Below are 25010 nucleotides of genomic sequence, written 5' to 3'. Positions count from 1 at the left end.
GCACTTTTATGATGGATAAATGCACTTTTATGATGAATAGATGCACTTTTATGATGGATTGATGCACTTTTATGACGGATAAATGCACTTTTATGATGAATAGATGCACTTTTATGATGGATTGATGCACTTTTATGATGGATTGATGCACTTTTATGATGGATTGATGCACTTTTATGATGAATAGATGCACTTTTATGATGGATTGATGCACTTTTATGATGGATAGATGCACTTTTATAATGGATTGATGCACTTTTATGATGGATTGATGCACTTTTATGATGGATTGATGCACTTTTATGATGAAAAGATGCACTTTTATGATGGATTGATGCACTTTTATGATGGATAGATGCACTTTTATGATGGATAGATGCACTTTTATGATGGATTGATGCACTTTTATGATTGATAGATGCACTTTTATGATGAATAGATGCACTTTTATGATGGATTGATGCACTTTTATGACGGATAAATGCACTTTTATGATGAATAGATGCACTTTTATGATGGATTGATGCACTTTTATGATGGACAGATGCACTTTTATGATGGATAAATGCACTTTTATGATGGACAGATGCACTTTTATGATGGATAAATGCACTTTTATGATGGATAGATGCACTTTTATGATGGATTGATGCACTTTTATGATGGATAAATGCACTTTTATGATGAATGGATGCACTTTTATGATGGATTGATGCACTTTTATGATGGATTGATGCACTTTTATGATGGATAAATGCACTTTTATGATGAATAGATGCACTTTTATGATGGATTGATGCACTTTTATGATGGATAAATGCACTTTTATGATGAATAGATGCACTTTTATGATGGATTGATGCACTTTTATGACGGATAAATGCACTTTTATGATGAATAGATGCACTTTTATGATGGATTGATGCACTTTTATGATGGATTGATGCACTTTTATGATGGATTGATGCACTTTTATGATGAATAGATGCACTTTTATGATGGATTGATGCACTTTTATGATGGATAGATGCACTTTTATAATGGATTGATGCACTTTTATGATGGATTGATGCACTTTTATGATGGATTGATGCACTTTTATGATGAAAAGATGCACTTTTATGATGGATTGATGCACTTTTATGATGGATAGATGCACTTTTATGACGGATAAATGCACTTTTATGATGAATAGATGCACTTTTATGATGGACAGATGCACTTTTATGATGGACAGATGCAGTTTTATGATGAATAGATGCACTTTTATAATGGACAGATGCACTTTTATGATGAATAGATGCACTTTTATGACAGATAAATGCACTTTTATGATGGATAGATGCACTTTTATGATGGACAGATGCATTTTTATGATGGATAGATGCACTTTTATGATGGATTGATGCACTTTTATGATGGACAGATGCACTTTTATGATGAATAGATGCACTTTTATGAGGGATAGATGCACTTTTATAATGGACAGATGCACTTTTATGATGAATAGATGCACTTTTATGACAGATAAATGCACTTTTATGATGGATAGATGCACTTTTATGATGGACAGATGCATTTTTATGATGGATAGATGCACTTTTATGATGGATAGATGCACTTTTATGATGGACAGATGCACTTTTATGATGAATAGATTCACTTTTATGATGGACAGATGCACTTTTATTGACTTCAAAACAGAAGAATTGACCATTTACTGCCATTATAAAGCTTGGAAGAGTCAGGACATTTACTGATATATAACTCAGACTGTGTTCGTCTGACAGAAGAATGTCATATACGCTAGGACGGGTTCAGGGCGAGTAAATCATGCGCTAATGTTCAGTTTTGGGTGAACTGTCCCTTTAACATGTTTCCTCGAGGGACAGTGGACCAGGACTCTTAAAAGCCCATGAATCCACCATACCTCTTCTCCATCCCTGATAGAGTGCCCTCCTCATCCTCCTCTCGGGAGCGCTTTAAGAAGCGCTTCCTCCACTGCGGTTCCCCCACGCGCCGCATGAAGCCGCCGTAGCGCTTGTGTAACTCTCTCACCCCCCCACCCCTCTTCATGAACCCCCCGTAGCGCTTCTCCATCGCCTCCTCTTCCTCCGCCAGCGCTCCGGCTTCATCAGCGCTCACGCCGGCTCTCTGCGGCTCCGTCCCGTAGACCTCCGCCGTTCTCTTCATGAATCCGCCATAGCGCTTCATGAATCCTCCATATCTTCTGTCCACACGATGCTGCTGCGCCTCCAGCTGTTGGTGTTCAGCGGATCCAGGAGTGTTATCATCTCTCAGCAGGACGTGTTTGCACAAACTCCAAGAGTTTCCTAAAGTCACGCGCTCCTCACACTCCGACACACACTCCTGCGAGAGACAGTCATGAGAAACACAACAGGCAGAGGAGTTAATGTCCCACTGAAGTGAGGATGTGAAGCGGTGCTCCACCCCCCCCCCCCTCGCTCAGAATATACATATGCAAATGAGCGCGTGTGTTTTGGATGATAGAGGGATGAGTAGGTGTAGGTGAGCTAAGCTTGCGGGAAACCATGGAAACACTAATACTGAGTGACATTTTAACAAAATACACCAATACCCCACTCTCTCCTCCAACACACACACACACACACACACACACACACACACACACACACACACACACACACTCACACACACTCACACACTCACTCAGTTTTTTATACTCTCTATTTCAGAGTACTTGCATTTTAATTATGTATTGGTATATAAAGACAGTTTAAACTAATTTGAATACAAGTTTTTTTAGACAATTCTGACCTACCCTACCTTTAATGTAGGCTACTAGGCTATATTTTAGTTCGATAATGTTTTTTTTTTTTATATGTATTTTTTATTTTTAGGGGATTTTATTCTACTTTTTTTTTCTACATAAGTTTACTTATCCCCCAAAAACACACACACATTTTGTGTCCGCGCGGACGGTGCGCGCACAACAGCGCATGTGCGAGTGACTTGAGTAGCTCCACTTTGAAAGATTCGCGCACTCAACGCGGAACATTAGTACCCGTGATTAAGTGTAAACCGCGGATGAATGGGTTCGGTCATTTACAGGAAATTCGTTTGGAAGGATAGGGGAAGAAACGAAGCAAATCCTCCGTTGCAAGTTAAGCAAGAACCCACATTCGCTGCTTTGTTCACTCTTCTTCAACTACATCAGAACTGCGCGTGACCTATAGCGGGCTCTTCTTCACGTGCACGCCTTCGCACAGTCCACATGTGGCAGCCAAGTTTACAGATTCATGTCGTACAGTGTGAAGATCAGAAACATCTCATAGATTACAGTCGCACTGTCGCTGACACACGAATTCTTAAATACACACTGATGAACAAACACTACACACACTATACAGAATAACCAGGAAAAACAGGAACTCAAACTAAACATTCACGACAGAACAAGAGCGCAAATAACAGGACACACACACGCGCGCGCGCGCGCACACTCACACAGACACGCGCACACTCACACACACACGCGCGCGAGCACACACATCACAAGCGTGTAATTCAATTATCTGACACGAACACGATCATTCAACCAAAAATGATAAATCTGCCATTATTTTCACTATTAATGTCAAAACAAGCCGAGCTCCAAAACCACAAAACGCAATCCGTGTTGGACTGACGTGTGTGTGTGTGTGTGTGTGTGTGTGTGTGTGTGTGTGTGTGTGTCAATGAATAAAATAAATAACAGCATAAAGAACTGAAAACACATCGGGGTGAATATATGATGTCGGAGTTTTATTTATTTATTCAGGAGATTATCATCATCACTGTCATCATCTTAACCACTCTTAGTTTTGATCATATTTTATAGGGATGTTCTAGCACAATATACTTAACATGATATCAAAAGACTGAAGGCTGAAGAATATATATATTTTAAGTAATATAACCCAAAAGCAGCGATACCAAAGCCAATCAGACTTCAGATCTGAATATTCTCCTGTTTTACACTCGTTTATAATTATCTACACAACTATTGTTTGATTAATAATTTAAATAATGATAGCGAGTTAAAATGTAGGTTATAGCTCCAGAGAATTGCAAGAATGAATGAAATCGTGTATTTGTTTTAGGCAAGCAAATGTAATTAAGAAAAGAATTGCTTAAGTATATATATTTTTTAGCACTTTGGTTATCGTATTTTTACACTTTAAAATGACTTTTAACCAAGTAGTGTGTACTTTTGTTTGTAGGATACTTTCATCGCGTTCTCTTCATCTACAGGTGATTTACTCATCTCTCGCTCTCTCTCTGTGTGTGTGTGTGTGTGTGTGTGTGTGTGTGTGTGTGTGTGTGTGTGTGTGTGTGTGTGTGTGTGTGTGTGTGTGTGTGTGTGTGTGTGTGTACAACAATAGACTTACTATCGAGTTTATGTTGAGTTGCCGCGAACAGAACGCGCAGTTTCCACCGCAGTCCGCGCGCACGGTCAGGCACGCGCACAGCATCAGACACGCACACAGCATCAGGCGCGTGCACCTGGAGCTCACGAGAACTGTCAGAGTCTTCAGAAAAACAAACAGAACACACTCTTACACACAGAACACACTCTTACACACAGAACACACTCTTACACACAGAACACACTCTTACACACAGAACACACTCTTACACACAGAACACACTCTTACACACAGAACACACTCTTACACACAGAACACACTTACACACAGAACACACTCTTACACACAGAACACACTCTTACACACAGAACACACTCTTACACACAGAACACACTCTTACACACAGAACACACTCTTGCAACGCTGTCTATCTGTGCATTTATTCAAGTTTGTCCCGTAAAAAAAGCTAAATTAAGCGATAAACAATTCAGAATATCACTGGAAAAAACAAGATAAGCAGTTTGACTGACCTTCATCACTGCGCCAGCTACTCCAGTGTGTGTGTGTGTGTGTGTAAAATCTCGACAATACTAAAAACACAACTCTCCGTTACTATTATACAGAGAGAGAGAGAGAGAGAGAGAGAAAGAGAGAGAGAGAGAGAGAGAGAGAGAGAGAGAGAGAGAGAGAGAGAGAGAGAGAGAGAGAGAGGGCGGGGCGGGGGGGTAAGGGGCGGGGCGATGGGATCGTGCCCTGCACAATAAATTAAGCGAATTAATGAAGTGAAATTATAAATGATATAGTTCCCGACTGACGTGTGTGTGTGTGTGTGTGTGTGTGTGTGTGTGTGTGTGTGTGTGTGTGCGTGTGTGTGTGTGTGTGTGTGTGTGTGTGTGTGTGTGTGTGTGTTATTGTTTTGGCAGGAATGTTTAGTTTTGCCCGAGGGAATGTTGATCCAGAATAACGTGGGGAACGGTTTGTTATTAAAATGAGTGTCTCTAAAATGAATTTCCGTAAGTACAAAATAAACATATGGTAATAAGGGCCTGGCATCACAACACTCAGTGACACTTTACTTTACAGTGTGCTTACATATGTTGCATGTAATAACAGTAAATTATGCATAATTACAACTCAACCTCAACCAAACCCTAATCCTACCCTAGTAAATACATGTTATTTATTAATATTACTCAATACTTAAATATATAATTACACTATAACAATGAAATTATTATTAATATAATTATTATTATTAAATAAAGTATAACCCCAAACTCTAACTCTAGTAATGATCTCAGATTTGAAAGGACAACAACATGATATATTAAAGGATTAGTTCACTTTAAAAAAAAAAATTGCTGATAGTTTACTCTCCCCGATGTCATCAAGATGTCCATGTCTGTCTTTCTTCAGCCGAAAAGAAATTAAAGTTTTTGATGAACACATTTCTCCATATAATGGACGTCAATGGGCCCCAAATGGACATTTTAACCGATAAACTGACACGAAGACATTTGAATATGTGTGTACGGTCCTCCTTCCGCACATCTGTAAACACTGACTCGTCAAGCGTGACCTTTACAGCGTAACTGCGTATTACGAGACGTCACGAACGCGCATCACAGAACAGAGCAAGGCGAGCGCTTGTGCTTATAAAACTTAAACTTTATTATTTATGTTTGAAATGACGATGGTTTCGCTAGATAAGACCCGTATTCATCGTCTGGTGTCGTTTAATCAAAAACCTTCATTTCTTTTCCACTGAAGAAAGAAAGACATGGACATCTTGATGACATCGGGGTGAGTAAATGATCAGCAAAAGTTTTTTTTAAAGTGAACTAATCCTTTAAGTTCTCATCAGTGTTGATGTAAATACTCTCAGTCTACAGTGTTTGTCACTCAAAACGTTTAGACGATAAAGTAAGCAGTTCTTGATGCGTATGGAATAACCACATCCTGACGAAAGACTGCAGATAATAATCTTTCTTCTGTCACAGTGGTTAAAAACAGCAGAAGGGAAGAATCATATAAAGATATCTGTAATGACGGAGTGGAGGCAGGCGGATCCATCTGCAGTACTTTATTGAAGCAGTAAAAACAAGGAATCACCGACATCAAACACCAAGGAAACACGTAGAAACATGCAAAACAAGACTTCACAAAGGGTAATAGTGAGAGTGGGGTATACATGTGTGTGGAGCTGTGAGTGGAACTAGATGCAGGTGTGAGGGTGATCAGTGGAAACAGGTGTGTGAGAAATCAGTCCAGGGTGTGTGCGTGGACAGGGTGTGTGTGTCTCGTGGCACTCGAGGGCAATCCAGCCGAACATCGTCACATAACCCCCCCTTTAAGAAGCGGCGGGGGGCAGAGCGAAGACTATCCTGGGGGAGGGATGGAGGGCCAGGCCCGTGCAGGGGAACGGGACCAGGACACAGGCAAGGCGGGCCTGGGCCTGGAGCGTGGGTGACCAGGGCGGAGCAGACACAGAAGGGAGCACAGGGCTGGACAGGACCAGTGACCTGGAAAGCTCAGGCGAAGGTGGTCGTGCAAAGGTCCAAGTAGGCGCCGCCCCCATGGCCCTCACATGGTACCTACGGCCCCCCCCCCCCCCCAAAAAAAAATACTTGGGGAAATCTAAAGCTAAAACCTCCGGGCTGGAAACCGCCACTGGAAAAGACTTACCAGCTCTATATCGCAGAAATCACTTTCAGAACGATAAACACATCCACAGCCAATCAGAATCCACCCTGCTTTAAGAGCTCGTGCATTTAAAGAGACAGGTGACAAAAAAAACCCTGTAGAATAAAAAATATCGTTGGCTACTTCTATACAGTATCGAAAAACAGATCACCTACTATTTCCAGCGAGATTATGAAGTGTGTGTGTGTATGATGGACACTTTACTTTCCCATGATGACAGTGAAGCAAGGCAACTGACGCTGGAAGGTCACGTGACAGTAACAACATGGCGGATCGAGTACGTCCGAATTTCATTTATACTACAGAATGTACTATTTTAACAGTAATTCAATTTCAAATGTTCTACATAGGCAGTATTTCATTGATCATCATTCTCAGTCCAGGCATATTAAACTTGACTCCGCATCCAGACAGAGTCCATGTGAAAACTACCATTAGAAACTGGTTTTATCTGGATTTCCCAGCGATACACACACACACACACACACACACACACACACACTCTCTCTTCTGCTCTCTGACTCATTTATCACTGTTTCTCTGTCAGTGTTATTTGTTTCTTCATTGTTCGAGTGTCACATGAAGTGGTGCTCTTTTAAACAGCTGCATTATTTATGCATGATGATCAACGGAAAGATGAACAGTGAACGCACTTCAGTGATATTAGTGACATACTATATTTCTCTGTCATTTCTCTGTCCATTTACAGATAAAAAACACGAGTTTATGTCCGTCTAAAAGTTATAACTACGTATTATTAAAAAGTGCATTATGCTTTTATGCCTGAGAATACTGTACATAGTTATTTAAATCCATCAATTTAAGTTACTACAGCCTAATTCTTAATTAAAATGTGCAAACAAGTAAAATAACACCATAAAGGATTTTAAAAAGGAGGAAAAACTAAATTCATGTAAATATTTGGCCACAGCTGATAAAAATACAATAGACATGTTACATCATGGGGAAAATACATTCATATTTTAAGATCAACGCTATGCAAACATATAATTTGAAGATAGGCATTAATTGGCAATTTTAGGTCAGATCACAAACGCCACATTCAAGCATTTCAAGAGCTCGTCCTCGTTCAGCAGATTTACTTCGCAAATAATTGACAGTCATAACCTATTTTCATTTACAATAATCAGTGTAAATGAGATTCAACGTTTGCAACCGTTCATCAGTCACACGGACGTTAAATCGCAGTTCTCGGCTCGTTTGGACCGGGTCGTTGAATCGGTGAGTTATGAGGTGTGTTCACATCACAGCATCGCGAGAGCCCTTCGATTTCACTTCTGCGAATTATCCAACATGGACCAGACGGCCGAAGCCTCGGACACGAATATCATGTGAACTCCTTGTTCTGGGAGACGAGGCTGGGAGAGTCAGACACACGTCATATTTGAACTGGCTCGGTTTAAACGACGGAGAAAATGCAGAGGCTTTTACAACACAGAACACTGCAATTTCCGGGAGTTAAAAGAGGAATTAATCAAAGACCGGATAGTTGTGGGAATCAGAGACGGGACTGTGGGAACACTTTCGCCATGATCCGACATGACATGAGCTAATGCTGTCCAGAAAGTGCACGAGATGAATCGATGAATGTCGTGGATCCGAATCAACAGCTGCTCATGCATTAAGAGGGAAAGCCTCGAGCAACACAATATAAGAGACAAAACAAGCCAGAAAGATTACATGATGGAGAAGGGAAGCAGACGTGGAAACATTCAAGGTTTGTCCTTGCGAAAGAAGCCGAACATGCAAGAGAAAAGCCCGCTTTGCAAGGACACTCAGCACTCAAGACATGCATGTTGTAATCAAACTCACTAAATCTTCTCTGGGTCTTCCAGCTATAGACGTGTACGTGTCTTTCAGACCCACGAATATAAACCTTACAGAAGAATGTGAAAGATTCTGTTTTTGAGTAATCATTTCGCTGACACTGTTGTCTTAGATATCGCCTTGTTGTCTTTCTTTTGGCACAAAAAAATAATGACTTTAAAAGCCTGTGCTTCAATATTTCTGCGGATCTTTTTGGCAGACGAAATAACGTCGCGGCGAGGTGGGTTGCAAGCAAATTGGAGTGTGTGTTCAATTTTGATTGTTTTCAAAATGCCCCTAAATGCTTCTGAGTAAATCAATAGAGGCTGAATGATGGCATGTGCTGTAAACGGGCAGAGAGCGGGGGCATGCCTGTATCGTCCCCCTTCCATCACAGAGTTTATTGACTTCTTTGCACATAGATCATGTGGAACGGTCATCGCACAAAGAACTACACAGAAAAACTGAACGGTTGAACGGCTCTCATGCCAATGGTTATATTCAGGATTAGGTGTGGGGTTAGGACCAGGCAATCAAGTAGCGGCTTCAACGAGGCGGGTGATCATTTGGCAGGGAGATTCGGCACAGCACCGGCTCTGAAGCACGGCAGATTGCTTATACAGGATCCATGGTTGAATAATCTCGCAGGTTTTGTGTCTTTCTTCATTGAGGCATCACTCATGAGAAATGGCGAGAAGAAGAGGAAATCCCCTGACTGATGTATGCTTGTGTGTTTGAGAGAAAGAGCCACAGGCGTTTAAGAGGCTTTAGTTCTCGGTTTAGTCGGTCAGGGTATGAACATTTAACGGGATAGGTCACCCAGAAATGAAAGATATTTTGGAAGATATTTCAAAATAGATATTTCACAAAGGAAGATATTTTGAAGAATGTTGGCAATCAAACAGTTGATGGACTCATTTGACTTCCATCAGCTGTTTGATTTCCAATATTCTTTAATATATTATTTATATTTTTTGTGTTCATCAGAACTTGGAAACATCTTTTCCACTTTGACAACTGATCATAGAGTAGTCAGACACAGACACTTCAGTCCGGTCTGCAATAATCTCTGGCCATTCTTGCCAAAGTAACATGAACTTGGCCCAGAAATGATCCACCAGGATCTGACTCTGTCTCCACCGCATGAGACTAAAGCTTTCAGAATCTTGGGAGACAAATTGAGGCAATGAACAATTAGGCCAGTTCTGGTGTTGAGTCCAGTTGTGGGGTTGAGTCCAGTTCTGGTGTTGAGTCCAGTTGTGGGGTTGAGTCCAGTTCTGGTGTTGAGTCCAGTTGTGGTGCTGAGTCCAGTTCTGGTGTTGAGTCCAGTTCTGGTGTTGAGTCCAGTTGTGGGGTTGAGTCCAGTTCTGGTGTTGAGTCCAGTTGTGGTGCTGAGTCCAGTTGTGGGGTTGAGTCCAGTTCTGGTGTTGAGTCCAGTTGTGGTGCTGAGTCCAGTTCTGGTGTTGAGTCCAGTTGTGGTGTTGAGTCCAGTTGTGGTGCTGAGTCCAGTTCTGGTGTTGAGTCCAGTTGTGGGGTTGAGTCCAGTTGTGGGGTTGAGTCCAGTTCTGGTGTTGAGTCCAGTTCTGGTGTTGAGTCCAGTTGTGGTGCTGAGTCCAGTTCTGGTGTTGAGTCCAGTTCTGGTGTTGAGTCCAGTTGTGGGGTTGAGTCCAGTTCTGGTGTTGAGTCCAGTTGTGGTGCTGAGTCCAGTTGTGGGGTTGAGTCCAGTTCTGGTGTTGAGTCCAGTTGTGGTGCTGAGTCCAGTTCTGGTGTTGAGTCCAGTTGTGGTGTTGAGTCCAGTTGTGGTGCTGAGTCCAGTTCTGGTGTTGAGTCCAGTTGTGGGGTTGAGTCCAGTTGTGGGGTTGAGTCCAGTTCTGGTGTTGAGTCCAGTTCTGGTGTTGAGTCCAGTTGTGGTGCTGAGTCCAGTTCTGGTGTTGAGTCCAGTTGTGGTGCTGAGTCCAGTTCTGGTGTTGAGTCCAGTTGTGGGGTTGAGTCCAGTTGTGGGGTTGAGTCCAGTTCTGGTGTTGAGTCCAGTTGTGGTGCTGAGTCCAGTTGTGGTGTTGAGTCCAGTTGTGGGGTTGAGTCCAGTTCTGGTGTTGAGTCCAGTTGTGGTGCTGAGTCCAGTTCTGGTGTTGAGTCCAGTTGTGGGGTTGAGTCCAGTTGTGGTGCTGAGTCCAGTTGTGGTGCTGAGTCCAGTTCTGGTGTTGAGTCCAGTTCTGGTGTTGAGTCCAGTTGTGGGGTTGAGTCCAGTTGTGGGGTTGAGTCCAGTTCTGGTGTTGAGTCCAGTTGTGGTGCTGAGTCCAGTTCTGGTGTTGAGTCCAGTTGTGGTGCTGAGTCCAGTTGTGGGGTTGAGTCCAGTTGTGGGGTTGAGTCCAGTTCTGGTGTTGAGTCCAGTTGTGGGGTTGAGTCCAGTTCTGGTGTTGAGTCCAGTTGTGGGGTTGAGTCCAGTTCTGGTGTTGAGTCCAGTTGTGGGGTTGAGTCCAGTTCTGGTGTTGAGTCCAGTTGTGGGGTTGAGTCCAGCTCCCACACTCATCCAAAGTGTGGAGTTGCTGGAGGATTGAAATGGAAGTTAATCTGATGCTTCACCAGCAACCCTGCCAGGTTAGGACACACGACAGAGAAAGCCTCTCTCAACTCTTCATCCCTGAACAGAGTAAAGATCAGCATGGGTACCAAAGCATTCTGTAAACCTCTGTGCAGACATCAAGACGGCATCCGAACTGACAGAGGTAAGTACAGAAGTCAACATTTAAAGTGGATCAAAAAAGTTAATCAAAGTTCTCCTAAGACAAGAACGGGTATTGTTCAAAATTCATGTTCAACTTTGATGAAAGGTTTTGATCCACTTTGAATGTTGACTACTGTACATCCAGATGCACTGCTCGAGTGAAAAGGCATTTTATATAATACCCAATCTTGTTTCTGTACGCCTGCCAATCTACCCAGTACGACTGTCAGATTTCAACGAAGACATGCTCTGGTCCAATGTGGCATAATCTTTGGTCAAAATCCTGGATTAACAGTTTGGTGATGCCATGGCTCGGATCCGGCACAATAGGGAGTTTGAAGTTAGGATCCTGTGCTTTTCGGAGATGCCCGCCAACTGGAATTACTTAATTTGTGGTTTCAAACTCATGCCACAGAACAAGGCGGCTACTGGAAGGGACTGGTTTGTTGGTCTGGTTTTCCTCCGGGAAACTTTCGAGTTGGGACTGTTTCATGAGGAAGATGCTGATAAGTTTTGCAGCAGGTGGATCAGGTGCTCTGCTTCCTCTCGGTGTGTGCGGTGACTTTCACTAATTCACTCCATGTAGCTTACTGGCTTGAATCAGGGACAGGCCTATCAGAACTGGTGGAGATATAATGATCAGAACTGGTGGAGATATAATGATCAGAACTGGTGGAGATATAATGATCAGAACTGGTGGAGATATAATGACAGAGCAAGGATCACCACAGTGTTTTCTCCTGGTCCTGCTGGAGCCTCAGGTCATCATGGATTTCCCCTGGTTAGACTTAGGTTTTAAGGTGCACTGTGTAATTTTTAGCAGCATCTATTGGTGAGGTTGCGAATTGCAACCAACAGAAGTTACGGTGACTGACAGGAAGTGATGTCGTCGTCTGAGACAGCAGAGAGTAGCCAGTTAAACAACGAGGTTTCTTTGTCCGTTTGGCGCTCCTGTAGAAGCTTGTCGATGTAAGGGGACCCGCGGTGTTTGTAGATAGAAATGCTCATTCTAAGGTAATAAAAACATAACGGTTCATGAAGTAAGGTCTTTATACATCACTGAAAACATAGTTCTGTATATGATATTGTATTTCTGTCAACAGATCCTCCTAAATATTACACACTGCACCTTTAAGGGATGAGCTCATGAGCCTCCTTACCTGCTGAACTGACCTTGCAAGTTGAGCTCCAGTGACTGCTGCAAAAATCTCCAGTCTTGGAATGGTTTGTTGTCTTTTTGGTGTGACTTGAGATCTGGCCATCTTTTTATGACATGTGTAACCCCTCCGGTCCAACTCGCCCCGCACAACGCTGTAACTCGCTGCTTCACTACCATATTACAATGCATCGTTGAAGAAATCAACTAGCTAGTCACGACTGTTTCCCGAAACCTTATTGCCGCAAATTGGTCCTTCAACCACGTTGGTGTTGGATAAATGTCTGTGAATATTTGTTGGAACTATGGTTTCGGGAAACACCAACTCGTTGAACTATGCTGATAACGATGGAACTTGCGACCATACTTGGGTAACGATGCTTTCGGGAAACGCACCCCAGAGCGGGACTCGAACTGGCGTCTCCTGCATGGGAGGCAGGCATGCTAACAAGGACGCTAAAGACCGCAGTCTCTTGAGATCAGGGGAGTTAGGTTTACCTGCACAGCTCTCACTAGTTGGCCTTACACTCACTCACCCGCACTAAACCTCACTTCTACCCGGGTCACGGCACCAACACAAACCCCTCCGGTCCTACTCGCTCCGCGGTGCGTTTCCCGAAAGCATCGTTAGCCAACTATGGTCGCACGTTCAGTCGTTATCAGCAGTTCAACGAGTTGCAAACAGCATCGTGAAGTTGTGTGTTTGGAACGACAGATCTCGACCTGTGGTTAGAAGCAGAGTGTTTCTGCTCACACCCAAAAAGGGGCAAATTTGACCAGATATAATAAATGATCTGGGGGAATTTGAGCTGAAACTTCACACACACATTCTGGGGACACCAGATATTTATATTACTTGTTTGTGAAAAGGGGCATAATATGTCACCTTTAATAAAGTTTATGGCCATTCTACAAATGACTGTAATTATAGTATCACTCAAGAGTTCTTGATATCAGGCCTTTAGCATCAGATAACTTGACATAGTTAAGAAACATGCGTGAGCATAAAGGAAAACACGGCTGCCGCTCTGGAAAAACAGAACAATCAAAGACTTGCAGTCAAAATGAGTGAAAGAGGGAAAAATTATGATTTTGTCACGTTCTGAAAATCTTTTCAGCCATAACTGCACTCATCATGTCTCTTCTACAAATGCCGTTTTCCAGAGTGGCGTCTTAATTGCTACTTTGGATTGCTAGACTCACAAAGGAGATGTCTTCATCAGGTGTGTGTTGTTGAGCACGTGCACTGTCGATAGATGAGGTGTAAAGGCACTACATAAGTTGCAACTTGAACACTATTATATATTTTAGCGTTGCACCATTAAATTTGGAACGAAAGTTCAACATATAAACTCTGTGCTCACTCACACACTGTGATTTAGTTTTGGGATATTTTACATATCATTAACTTTAAGCCACAGGCGTGCGTTTCTGCTGAACACCTGCAATCGCGGACACACACACACACACACACACACACACACACACACACACACACGTTTTGCATGATTGACACATCTGAGAAATGTAGACTGTTGATTACTCGCGGTGTTTGTGTTTCGGGACGCATTAGAAGAGAAAATGATCGTGTGAAATGCCAGGATTAATCAGCACAAAGAAAATATAGTTTTAATAGAAGGTCGCACACACTGTGCACTTTTCCATTTTTGGTTCATTTCTTTTGCATGTGGGCAGACTGACACACACACACACACACACACACACACACACACACACACACACACACACACACACACACACACACACACACACACACACACACACACACACACACACACACACACACACACACACACACAACAGTTCACCCGTCTCTATTATTCACATTATTCACATGATGAGAATGTTTTGTTATTGCACAAAAGGTAAAGAAATAAGAGCTTTGAAACATGTCATCTGATCTCAGGCCATTAATGTCTGAATGAAGAGTGTATTGTTTAGTGAAAAGAGTTTTACAGCTCATTTAGTCCCTGTAGGAGAGAGAGAGAGAGAGAGAGAGAGAGAGAGAGAGAGAGAGAGAGAGAGGAGAGAGAGAGCGAACGAGAGAGAGAGAGAGAGAGCGCGAGAGAGAGAGAGAGAGAGAGAGAGAGAGAGAGGAGCGCCGAGAGAGAGAGAGAGAGAGAGAGAGAGAGAGAGCGCGAGAGAGAGAGAGAGAGAGGGAGAGAGAGAGAGAGAGAGCTCACAAAAGCTCTCTATGTTAAAAACAAAGAAATTCATGAAAATAAAAATGCTTGAAAAGTAACATCATCATCATGTCAAGTCATCTTCATTTATACAGCGCTTTTAACAATGTAGATTGTTTCAAAGCTGCTTTACAGAGATAAACGGATAATGTAAGGTAACAGATTGTTTTGGCTTTATAGCGGCTCCCGAATAAATGTCATTCTCCAGCCAAAGCCAGTCTTGATTGAGGTAGGAAGACTGTTCCAGAGTTTTGGTGCTAAATAGGAAAAGGATCTACCGCCAGCAGTCGATTCTGATATTCTAGGTATTATTAACTGGCCGGAGTTTTGAGATGGCAGTAGACGTGAAGGACTATAATGCGTTAAGAGCTCGCTCAAGTACTGCGGAGATAAACCATTTAGTGCTTTCTAAGTAATCAGCAATATTTAAAATGTATACGATGTTTAATAGGCAGCCAATGCAGTGTTGACAGAACGGGGCTAATATGGTCATACTTCCTGGTTCTGGTAAGAACTCGAGCGGCTGCGTTTTGAACTAGCTGTAGTTTGTTTGTTAAGCGTGCAGGGCAACCACCCAGTAGAGCATTACAACAATCTAGCCTTGAGCTCATAAACGCATCAACTAACTCTTCCGCATTTGTCATTGAGAGCATATGACGTAATTTAGATATATTTTTAAGATGGAAAAATTCGGTTTTACAGATACTAGACACATGACTTTCAAATGAAAGATTGGTATTGGTTTATCCAGCAGAGATATGTTGTTACTGTTGTGACTTTAGTCGGCTGACTCTGAGGTGATGCGATCTAATGCTGACTAATATTCTCCTGTCTCCCAAATATTGTCGCTTTTCTTCAATAGTCTTATATGTGAATAATGTCTTGACGAAAAAATTTACATCTGATGGAAATCTGCATACTCGGGACATAACTTCTTTATTATTACTTTAAATACGACTCGATTTTAAAGGGGTCATGACATGAGAAACCAAATTTGCCTTGATCTTTTAGTATATAAGAGGTCTTTGTACCATTAAAACGTCCTGCAAGTTTCATAGCTTAAGACGTCCTCCCCATTATAAACGAATCATTTATTTAATCAAGCTCTAAATACAGCTCGTTCTGGATCCATGGTAAGAAGTGACGTCACGGTGCGAAGTGACGTACCAGCGTTTGCATATGACCGCCTCCAGCACAAGACAACTACGCTCATTTCGTATCGTTGTCGCGCCCGCGCGCCTCACAAGTGTTCAGTCGCCGGACAGCGAGTGGGTCTGTGTACAGGGAAATGACGATGCCGCAGATGTGCTGTTCCTGGCTGTGGACAAACAACATCTGTGAATACGCTGCGAAAGATCCAGACGTCAGGGAAAAATGGATGCACTTTATTTTTTGCGGACGTCCCAGTCACGGCAGTGTTAGTTTAAGCGTTTGTTCTGTACATTTGAAGGATGACTGTTTTGAGAACAAATCCCAAAATGATGCTGGATTTGCCAGAAAACTGCTGCTCAAAGATAAGTCCGTGCCGACTATTCTGGGCTCAACAACGACGACGCAAACTGTAAGTAATGCATTAAAAACTTTACTACTTTTTAAATACGCCGAATCCGCAAATGTTCTGGCTGGGGGCGTTAATAATTGATGCATAGGCACTGTTAGCCAATCATAACAGTGGGCGTTAACACTGAACTCTTAAAGGGGAAACACCCCCAAAACAGACTGTGTGAATCAGAGGATGAGATCAGGGAAAAGGTCATAAATCACTACATTTTAAAAGTTTTTTGTAAAAAAAACTATAGTAATACTATATTTGCACCTAAGGGAACATAATAATAAAATAAAAAAACCCATGTCATGACCCCTTTAAACATTTAAAACTCAGTTTTGAAGCCGATCTTCTAAAAGACGGCGGTCTACGGTCACCTCTCGGTTTCTGGGCTCATAGTTTGCTTGAGAGAGAGGAATGAAAGACGGAAAGATGTGTTTTTGGAATTACTGTTATTAAACGGTTTAGTCAGTTCAGTTTATGTGTTGAAAATTAGGTTGGAAAGGGTCACATGATTAAACAGTTGCTTGGCAACCCGGACTCGTGCTGGCTTTGAGGGTCTGGGGGTGTAGGGGGTTCAGGATTGGCTGATTCAGAGTATAGCAATCCATACACAGATATATTTATTAAAGATAGATGATAACTATGATATAATGCCGTTCTTAAACTTCACATCTGACCGTGCGAGACGGTCCATGCGACTCCAGCTTTTATTCTATGGTAAACTCGGACACGTTTAAAGGAATGAGTGACTGCTGCTCATGAGGCATTGGTGTGTGTGTGTGTGTGTGTGTGTGACAGTAAATTGCTGGTGTGTGTGCAGTGGAGTTAATGTAGCGCGGGTCCTCAGCATCTGGCGTGACTGAGACGAGCTCGTCACGCATCATCAGTTACACACGTGCACTAAACCCTCAGCTCCTGCAGATAATGAGTGTGTGCCCCTTACACACACACACACACACAGCTGACACGGGGCTGGAGGACAACACCGGCTTTCGAGGGGGTTAGAATTAAAACACATGCTGGCAATCCAGCTTTTACTGTTGTTTATGTGTGTATGTGGTGTTTTTAATACGCAAAAATGTTGCTTATTATTTTAATGGCCGTTTAAGGCAGGTCAAGTAGTTTGTAGGGAATTACAAACATGCGCACATATATTCAAACACACATAGATTTAATCCTTGATGCGCACGTGAGCGTCATCAGTGTTTCTCACAGGTCCGCGTGTAAAGTCTGTAGAGAGAACGGTGTCATCTTAGCGGTCTCTAATTTAATAACAAATGATCGTTGTGCGATGGAAGTGAATCAATCAAGACTAACTTTAGCTGGAAAATATCTCAAGAAACGCTATAAAGCCAAAACAATACGTTTATCTCTGTAAAGCCGCTTTGAAACTGTCTACATGGTTAAGCGCTATATAGCTAAATAAAGATGACTTGACTTTTTATGTGTGTATGTGGTGTTATTAATCTGCTTTAACACACACCATGTGTAAGTTCATAAGTGGACAGCATTGCTGAGTATTTTCTGCTTAAAACTGCAGTGAACCAAAGACAGTCTCAAACACACGGTTTGAAATCGCTGGTGTTTCTGACCTCACAAACTACCTTGACCAATCAGATCAACGTGTGATCGTCCACCAGTGGATCTCTGAGTGAGTGAGTGGAGGCGGGGCTCATTTGTATATTCACAGAACCGCGAGGGTGTCGAGTTACATTCAAGATATTTTAAGCCATGAAAGAATTGACAAAAGGAATATGACATTTTGGTGATCAAAGACGAGTTTTAAGGGGTACAATTATTGATTAAACACACGGTGAGATATGGCGTCAGTCGGTTTCTTCGTTTCAGAGGTCAACATTGATCCAGGGGTTGTGCTGAATTTATGAGTAATAAATGGAAGAAGTCAATATTCAATTAAAATGACTATTTGGTACAGCAATATAACCTCGAAGGGAGCCGGCGTCTCGACAGACCGTCACACTCCACAGTTCGGCAAATATGCGTTTACCAGCAGGATATGAGCTATAATTGATTAAAGTCGCGCTGTGGTCAATACTTTTATCCCTTAAAACTCCGAAATGACATGTGACAAATTTAAATCAGTGACACTACACAGTTCGGCAGCTTTTACCAGCAGGATGAACACTTCGAAGCCTTCACGAATCATTAGTTCGGAACCAAACCGCCAAAGTCACGTGACTTCAGTAAACGAGGCTTCGTAACGTCATAACCAGGACGGCGACTTAAGACAATATATTACAGCCAGAAAATGTGACCGGCCATGAAACGGTTCTGACGCCAACTTCACAATTAGACTACTGTAAAACATGCTGGGTTGTTTTAACCCATGTTTGGGTCAAATATGGACAAACCCAACCGTTGGGTTTAAAAAATGCAATTAAAAAATTTAACCGAATAGCTGGGTTTGTCCATATTTGACCCAAAATTGGGTTAAAACAACCCAATATTTTTAAAAGTGAAATAAACAATGCTTTTCAGGTACAGAAGTTTAAGAGTAAGCGAACATAAAAAACAAAATGGATATTCTTTACTTTATAAACTAAACATCCTTACCAATTAATCCTTATTAGAGATATTCAGTCAAGAGTAATGAGAGATTTCTTCTTTGTCCGTTGGTGTTTAATGTTACTCGACACCCTTGCCTCATTTAGTATGCGTGGTTCTATGAATATGCAAATGAGCCCCGCCTCCACTCACTCACTCAGAGATCCACTGGTGGAGGATCACACGTCGATCTGATTCTGTGTGGATCTGTCCGCTGAAGTGCAATCGGCGTGAAAGAGAGATCAGTGTTGCGCACACACACTTCCCTCAGCGCTAGTAACGTAATGAGTTGTTTCGCGTGTTCTTGCGCTTGAATGTCTAAATTGTCAAGCCTTAAACTGTCCTGAGCGTCGTTCATTTTAGGCTCTGGTCATTACGGTTTACAAACTGAATACATTCATAAGGATAGAACCTGGAATAAGCTTTTTATTATAGAAATTTAATTTAATCAGTTCTTCAACATTGACGTTACACACACACACACACACACCGAAGACTCAAGAACCGTAATAGCGCAACACTTTCTCGTCCGTGGGCTTGAGGATCTTCCTGTCGGCCATGTTGACGACCCATCCGGGAGATAAGCCGAAGAAGATCTGCCGCGCGTCCTTCCTCTGCGCTAGCATCTCGAAGCGCTCGTCCGCGCTGATGTCCGGGAGCCGGTAGCCGTACTTCTGCGCCAGACTCGCACGCGCGGCCCGCACCTGAGCCGGGTCCGACAGGTAGCCGCGGTTATTAGCGTCGGTGTAATACGGCAGCAGCGCTTCACCGGGGAGCAGACGCTTGGGGATCGGCTCGCCAGACATGAGGAACGGCACGGGCTTGATGAGGACTTCTGGAACACACACACACACACACACTATCAGTATAACAGGTTTGATTATGTCCACGATGATCGTGAGCCGCTGGATTGCAGGGCGATAAACGCATCATATCAAGAGTTTGTCGATAACAATGATAAACTCTGGACTTCTGCACTCAATCTGGATTCCTCCAGCAGCCAATCACACAGCAGCACACCAGCAGACTCTCAAAAACAGCTTTTCACGGTTTCATAAAACTACCATTATAAACCATTATAAACCCCGAACCTTCACGACAAACCGTCTAAATAAAAGTTCAGTTTAACTTAAGAGATTATGACAGAAATATGTCACTACCGTACACTAATATATCCTTCTCAAAGCAATAATAATAATATTATTATTAAGGAATATCATACAACCAACATATTGTTTCACAGTTCTGTCATGCAGCATCGGTAAATTAATTACATTTTTAAATTTTTCATTCAATAGTTTAAGTTTATATAAAAAGTGCCCCAGAGATCGGCGTACGCTACTGAAGATATTTCATGTGTTTAAAGAAGTCTCGTCTGCTCACCAAAGCTGCATTTATTAAATACAAACAAAAAAACACATATTGTTATGACAATTTAACACAGACGTTTCTATTTTAATATATAGTAAAGTGTAATTATATATATTAAAATAGAAACGGCTGTTTTAAATGGTCATAACAATATTATTGTGTTTTTTTTAGGGCTGTCAAAAGATTAATCGCATCCAAAATAAGTTTGTGTTTACATAATATATGTGTGTGTACTGTGTATAATTATTTATATATATATAAAAACACACACAATCATGTATCTATTTAAGAAAATTTGGTTTTATTTATATATAATATAAATTCTATAAATGTATATAAATGTAAATATTTCTTAATTATATACATGAATGTGTGTGTATTTATACATAATAATTATACACAGTACACACACATATTATGCAAACACAAACTTTTATTTTGCATGCGATTAATCACGATTAATCTTTTGATAACCCTAGTTTTTTTGTTTGTATTTTTAATCTAATAAATGCAGCTTTGGTGAGCAGACGAGACTTCTTTAAAAACATTAAGAATCTTCCCGATCCCGAACGATTCATTGCGATCTCGATATGATGTTGTTTCTAACCCGCTTGGAATGTAATGGATCTGTGTTGCACTTAATCAGGGTTAGCATTAGCTGAATCAGGGTTAGCATTAGCTGAACCAGGGTTAGTGTGGGATTAGCATTAGCTGAATCAGGGTTAGCATTAGCTGAACCAGGGTTAGTGTGGGATTAGCATTAGCTGAATCAGGGTTAGCATTAGCTGAACCAGGGTTAGTGTGGGATTAGCATTAGCTGAATCAGGGTTAGTGTGGGATTAGCATTAGCTGAATCAGGGTTAGCGTATACTGACGGAGGCTGCGCGGGTCGTAGTAGCTGGTCGTGATCACTCCGCCGTTCCTCTCGACCGCAGCGATGGCTTTCTCTGACGCCATCTGCACCTCCAGGTTCACCTTCGCACAGAATATATCAGCACCCTGAAACACACACACACACACATTTACATTTAGCCCGTGCATCCACCAAAGCATTTTTAGCCAGCTCTGCTGAAACCGCATAGCTGTGTGCGCTTGAGAGCGTTTTGGCAGCGCAGCATTTTTTTCATTTGAGACGCCAGAACGTGAAGGACAGAACGCGTGGATCCGTCGCAGCCTAGCCTATCCCAAGATTCAATGCACGCCAGTGACAACAGGATTTTTAGTTTGATATAAAATGGCGGATTACACTTTTAAAATCAAGAATTGGTTTCAATTTGAATGTCTAAAAATAAGAATGTTGGAAAAAGTGGGTAAAAAGCGATTTAAACCGGTTCAAAAGCGGGTTAAAGTGGTTCAAAAGCGGTTTAAAGACGGGTTAAAAAGGGGGTTAAAGTGGTTCAAAAGCGGGTTAAAGTGGTTCAAAAGCGAGTTAAAGCGGTTCGAAAGCGAGTTAAAGTGCTTCAAAAGCGTTTTAAAGCGGGTTAAAGTGGTTCAAAAGCTGTTTAAAGGCGAGTTAAAGCGGTTTAAAGCGGTTCAAAAGCGGGTTAAAGTGGTTCAAAAGCAGTTTAAAGGCGGGTTAAAGTGGTTCAAAAGCAGTTTAAAGGCGGGTTAAAGTGGTTAAAAAGCGGTTTAAAATGGTTAAAAAGTGAGTTAAAGTGCTTCAAAAGCGTTTTAAAGCGGTTTAAAAGCGAGTTAAAGCGGTTCAAAAGCTGTTTAAAACTGTTCAAAAGCGGGTTAAAGCGGTTTAAAAGCGAGTTAAAGCGGTTCAAAAGCGTTTTAAAGCGGTTTAAAAGCGAGTTAAAGCGGTTCAAAAGCTGTTTAAAACGGTTCAAAAGCGGGTTAAAGTGGTTCAAAAGCAGTTTAAAGGCGGGTTAAAGTGGTTAAAAAGTGGTTTAAAATGGTTAAAAAGCGAGTTAAAACGGTTCAAAAGTTAGTTAAAGTGCTTCAAAAGCTTTTTAAAGTGGTTCAAAAGTGGTTTAAAAGCGAATTAAAGCGGTTCAAAAGCGGGTTAAAGTGGTTCAAAAGTGTTTCAAAAGCGGTTTAAAAGCGAGTTAAAGCGGTTCAAAAGCGGGTTAAAGCGGTTAAAAAGCGAGTTAAAGCGGTTCAAAAGCGTTTTAAAGCGGTTTAAAAGCGAGTTAAAGCGGTTTAAAAAGTTCAAAAGCGGGTTAAAGTGGTTCAAAAGCAGTTTAAAGGCGGTTTAAAGTGGTTAAAAAGCGGTTTAAAATAGTTAAAAAGCAAGTTAAAACGGTTCAAAAGTGAGTTAAAGTGCTTCAAAAGCGTTTTAAAGTGGTTCAAAAGCAGTTTAAAGGGAATTAAAGCGGTTCAAAAGCGTTTTAAAGTGGTTCAAAAGCGGTTTAAAAGCGAATTAAAGCGGTTCAAAAGCGGGTTAAAGTGGTTCAAAAGTGTTTCAAAAGCAGTTTAAAAAGTTCAAAAGCGGTTCAAAAGCGGGTTAAAGTGGTTCAAAAGCAGTTTAAAGGCGTTTTAAAGTGGTTAAAAAGTGGTTTAAAATGGTTCAAAAGTGAGTTAAAGTGCTTCAAAAGCGTTTTAAAGCGGTTCAAAAGCGGTTTAAAAGCGAATTAAAGCGGTTCAAAAGCGGGTTAAAGTGGTTTAAAAGTGGTTTAAAGCGGTTCAAAAGTGGTTTAAAAAAGTTCAAAAGCGGTTTAAAAGCATTTAAAGCGGTTCAAAAGTGGTTTAAAACTCACACACTCACCTCGTCAGTGAGCTGAATGCCGTGGTCTCTCTTCAGAGGCTGGATGGTGACTCCGCGGCCGTGGACCAGTTGGGTCAGATCGATGGGCAGTGTTGGGTCGATGCGACCCAGATCGATGAGGTACTGGAGCCTCCGCAGGGTTAGAGGGGGATACTGGGGCCGGCGGCTGGAACACACACACACACACACACAGATCAGCCTACGGAAGAGTGTGTGTTCAGCGGTTCACAGCATCACAGTTATTAGGATCACAAAATTCACGGTTCGGATATTATTTCAGATCAGCACAAAATAAATAAATATATGTATAGAAATAAGACGGAACACAGTTCTCTATACTCTATAATGGTTAAATTGAGCAGTTAATCACATGCGTGCCGACCCGCGGGGAGCTGATCCGCACGGATAAACTGCGATCCGTTGCGCCGCTAACCGCTATACCTGTGATCGGCGTTGTATCCGTATTTGGGGATGATGAGGTAGAACGGGGTCTGTCCGCCCTCAAAGCCCAGCCGCGGGCGGTTGCCGCGCTGCCGCTCCCCTTTGTGCCCGCGGCCGCTGCGGTTCCCGCCGTGAAGCCCTCGGCCCCTGCGCCGCTCCTGTGCGGACACAACATCCACAGGTCAGACCGCACAGAACATGAGGAGTACATCGAAGGGAGCGCGATGTTCTCTAGCAGAGCTGCACGATTCTTAAAGATTTAACATTTAAAAGGTAGTCTATAAACGTATCCCTTAAAACTCATCTTTGATCACCAAAATTACATATTTAAATGTTTTTCCTTAAAATGTCTTGAATGTAACTCGACACCCTTGCCCAATTTAGTATGAGCAACTCTATGAATATGCAGATGAGCCCCGCCTCCACTCACTCACTCAGAGATCCACTGGTTGACGATCAGATTGGATCTGATTGGTTACAAGGTAGTTTGTGACGTTCTTGGAAACAGAACCGCCTAGCACTGGCCCCTCCCACAAGAAGTGGATTTCTCCTCGGACATTTCCCATTTCGCCTTTGACGCGCGAATGCATTCAAAATGTTCAAGCGTCAAACTAGAATTTGACGCGCTATTCGCGTCCGGTGTGAACGCACAGTCAGAAATCCGCTGGTTGACGATCACACGTTGATCTGATTGGTCAAGGTAGTGTGTGACGTCAGAAACACCAGCGATTTCAAACCGTGTTTTTGAGACTGTCTTTGATTCACTGCAGTTTTAAGCAGAAAATACTCAGCAATGCTGTCCACTTATGAATAAAGCAGATTAAAAACACCATATAGACACATAAACAACATTAAACGCTGGATTTACACCACAGGGGGACTTTAATAGAAAGAGATCGATAATTTACTGGACATGCAAAACGACAAATTATGAAGTCTGATCAAAATAAAGTGACTTTGTGGTTAAAATGAGAAGAAATATCTGCAAACGGGCTCAGAAAAAAACTTCAAAGGGAAGTTTCCATAACTCACATATATGTTTTTGCTCGTTTTGTTCTCCATTTTAGCATCTCAAGAACTGTATCTTGATTAAAAGAGGTTTGGATATTTCTATTGGGCAAAAATACTGAGGAAGATATTATTTTTTTATGTCACAACTTTATGAATGTAAGACTTTCTTACAAAATGTAAGGATAATGAATCTTTCATAAATGTCCTACCTACAACGAATACTTTCTTAATAAAACTTATAATGTCATTTTAGAATATTATAAGAACGTGTCGCAACTACAGTTGAGCATCTGATGATGCTAGCACGCTAGTCAGCTCCACAGCGCTAACTCACATCTTTCTTCGCGCCGGGGTTCG

General features: G+C 41.9%; 2 protein-coding genes across 4 annotated transcripts in view; both read right to left on the bottom strand.

Annotated features, from left to right (window-relative positions):
• Nucleotides 1–1667: 1667 nt before the first annotated feature.
• On the bottom strand, nucleotides 1668–4977 carry penkb (proenkephalin b). The gene is made up of 3 exons (XM_079585227.1): nucleotides 4922–4977; nucleotides 4413–4553; nucleotides 1668–2370 (listed from the first exon to the last, which is right to left on the bottom strand). The coding sequence occupies exons 1-3, from the start codon at nucleotides 4925–4927 to the stop codon at nucleotides 1906–1908; spliced, it is 612 nt and encodes a 203-aa protein (XP_079441353.1). The 5' UTR covers nucleotides 4928–4977; the 3' UTR covers nucleotides 1668–1905.
• Nucleotides 4978–19526: 14549 nt separating this feature from the next.
• The window catches only part of mrpl15 (mitochondrial ribosomal protein L15), an 8830-nt gene continuing 3346 nt past the window's right edge, over nucleotides 19527–25010 (bottom strand). For all 3 annotated transcript variants that reach the window (XM_079605220.1, XM_079605221.1, XM_079605219.1), the window contains exons 2-6: nucleotides 24988–25010; nucleotides 23643–23800; nucleotides 23202–23367; nucleotides 21367–21490; nucleotides 19527–19955 (exon numbers count right to left, since the gene is read on the bottom strand). The exon at nucleotides 24988–25010 is cut by the window's right edge and continues 159 nt beyond it. In XM_079605220.1, the coding sequence (XP_079461346.1) occupies nucleotides 19618–19955; nucleotides 21367–21490; nucleotides 23202–23367; nucleotides 23643–23800; nucleotides 24988–25010 (809 nt within the window). In that variant the 3' untranslated portion in view covers nucleotides 19527–19617. The remainder of the gene's footprint in view (nucleotides 19956–21366; nucleotides 21491–23201; nucleotides 23368–23642; nucleotides 23801–24987) is intronic.

The sequence above is a fragment of the Phoxinus phoxinus genome (genome assembly GCF_949152265.1).
Source record: "Phoxinus phoxinus genome assembly, chromosome: 2".
Lineage (NCBI taxonomy): Eukaryota > Metazoa > Chordata > Actinopteri > Cypriniformes > Leuciscidae > Phoxinus > Phoxinus phoxinus.
Note: the sequence above shows the minus strand (reverse complement) of the source record. Positions and strands in the feature narration are given on the sequence as shown.

Excerpts from the sequence above, each read along its gene's own strand:
- penkb (XM_079585227.1), bottom strand. Across the intron at positions 2,371-4,412 it reads AACTCAACATAAACTCGATA|GAGTGTGTGTCGGAGTGTGA; the intron begins GTAAGTCTATTG and ends TGTCTCTCGCAG.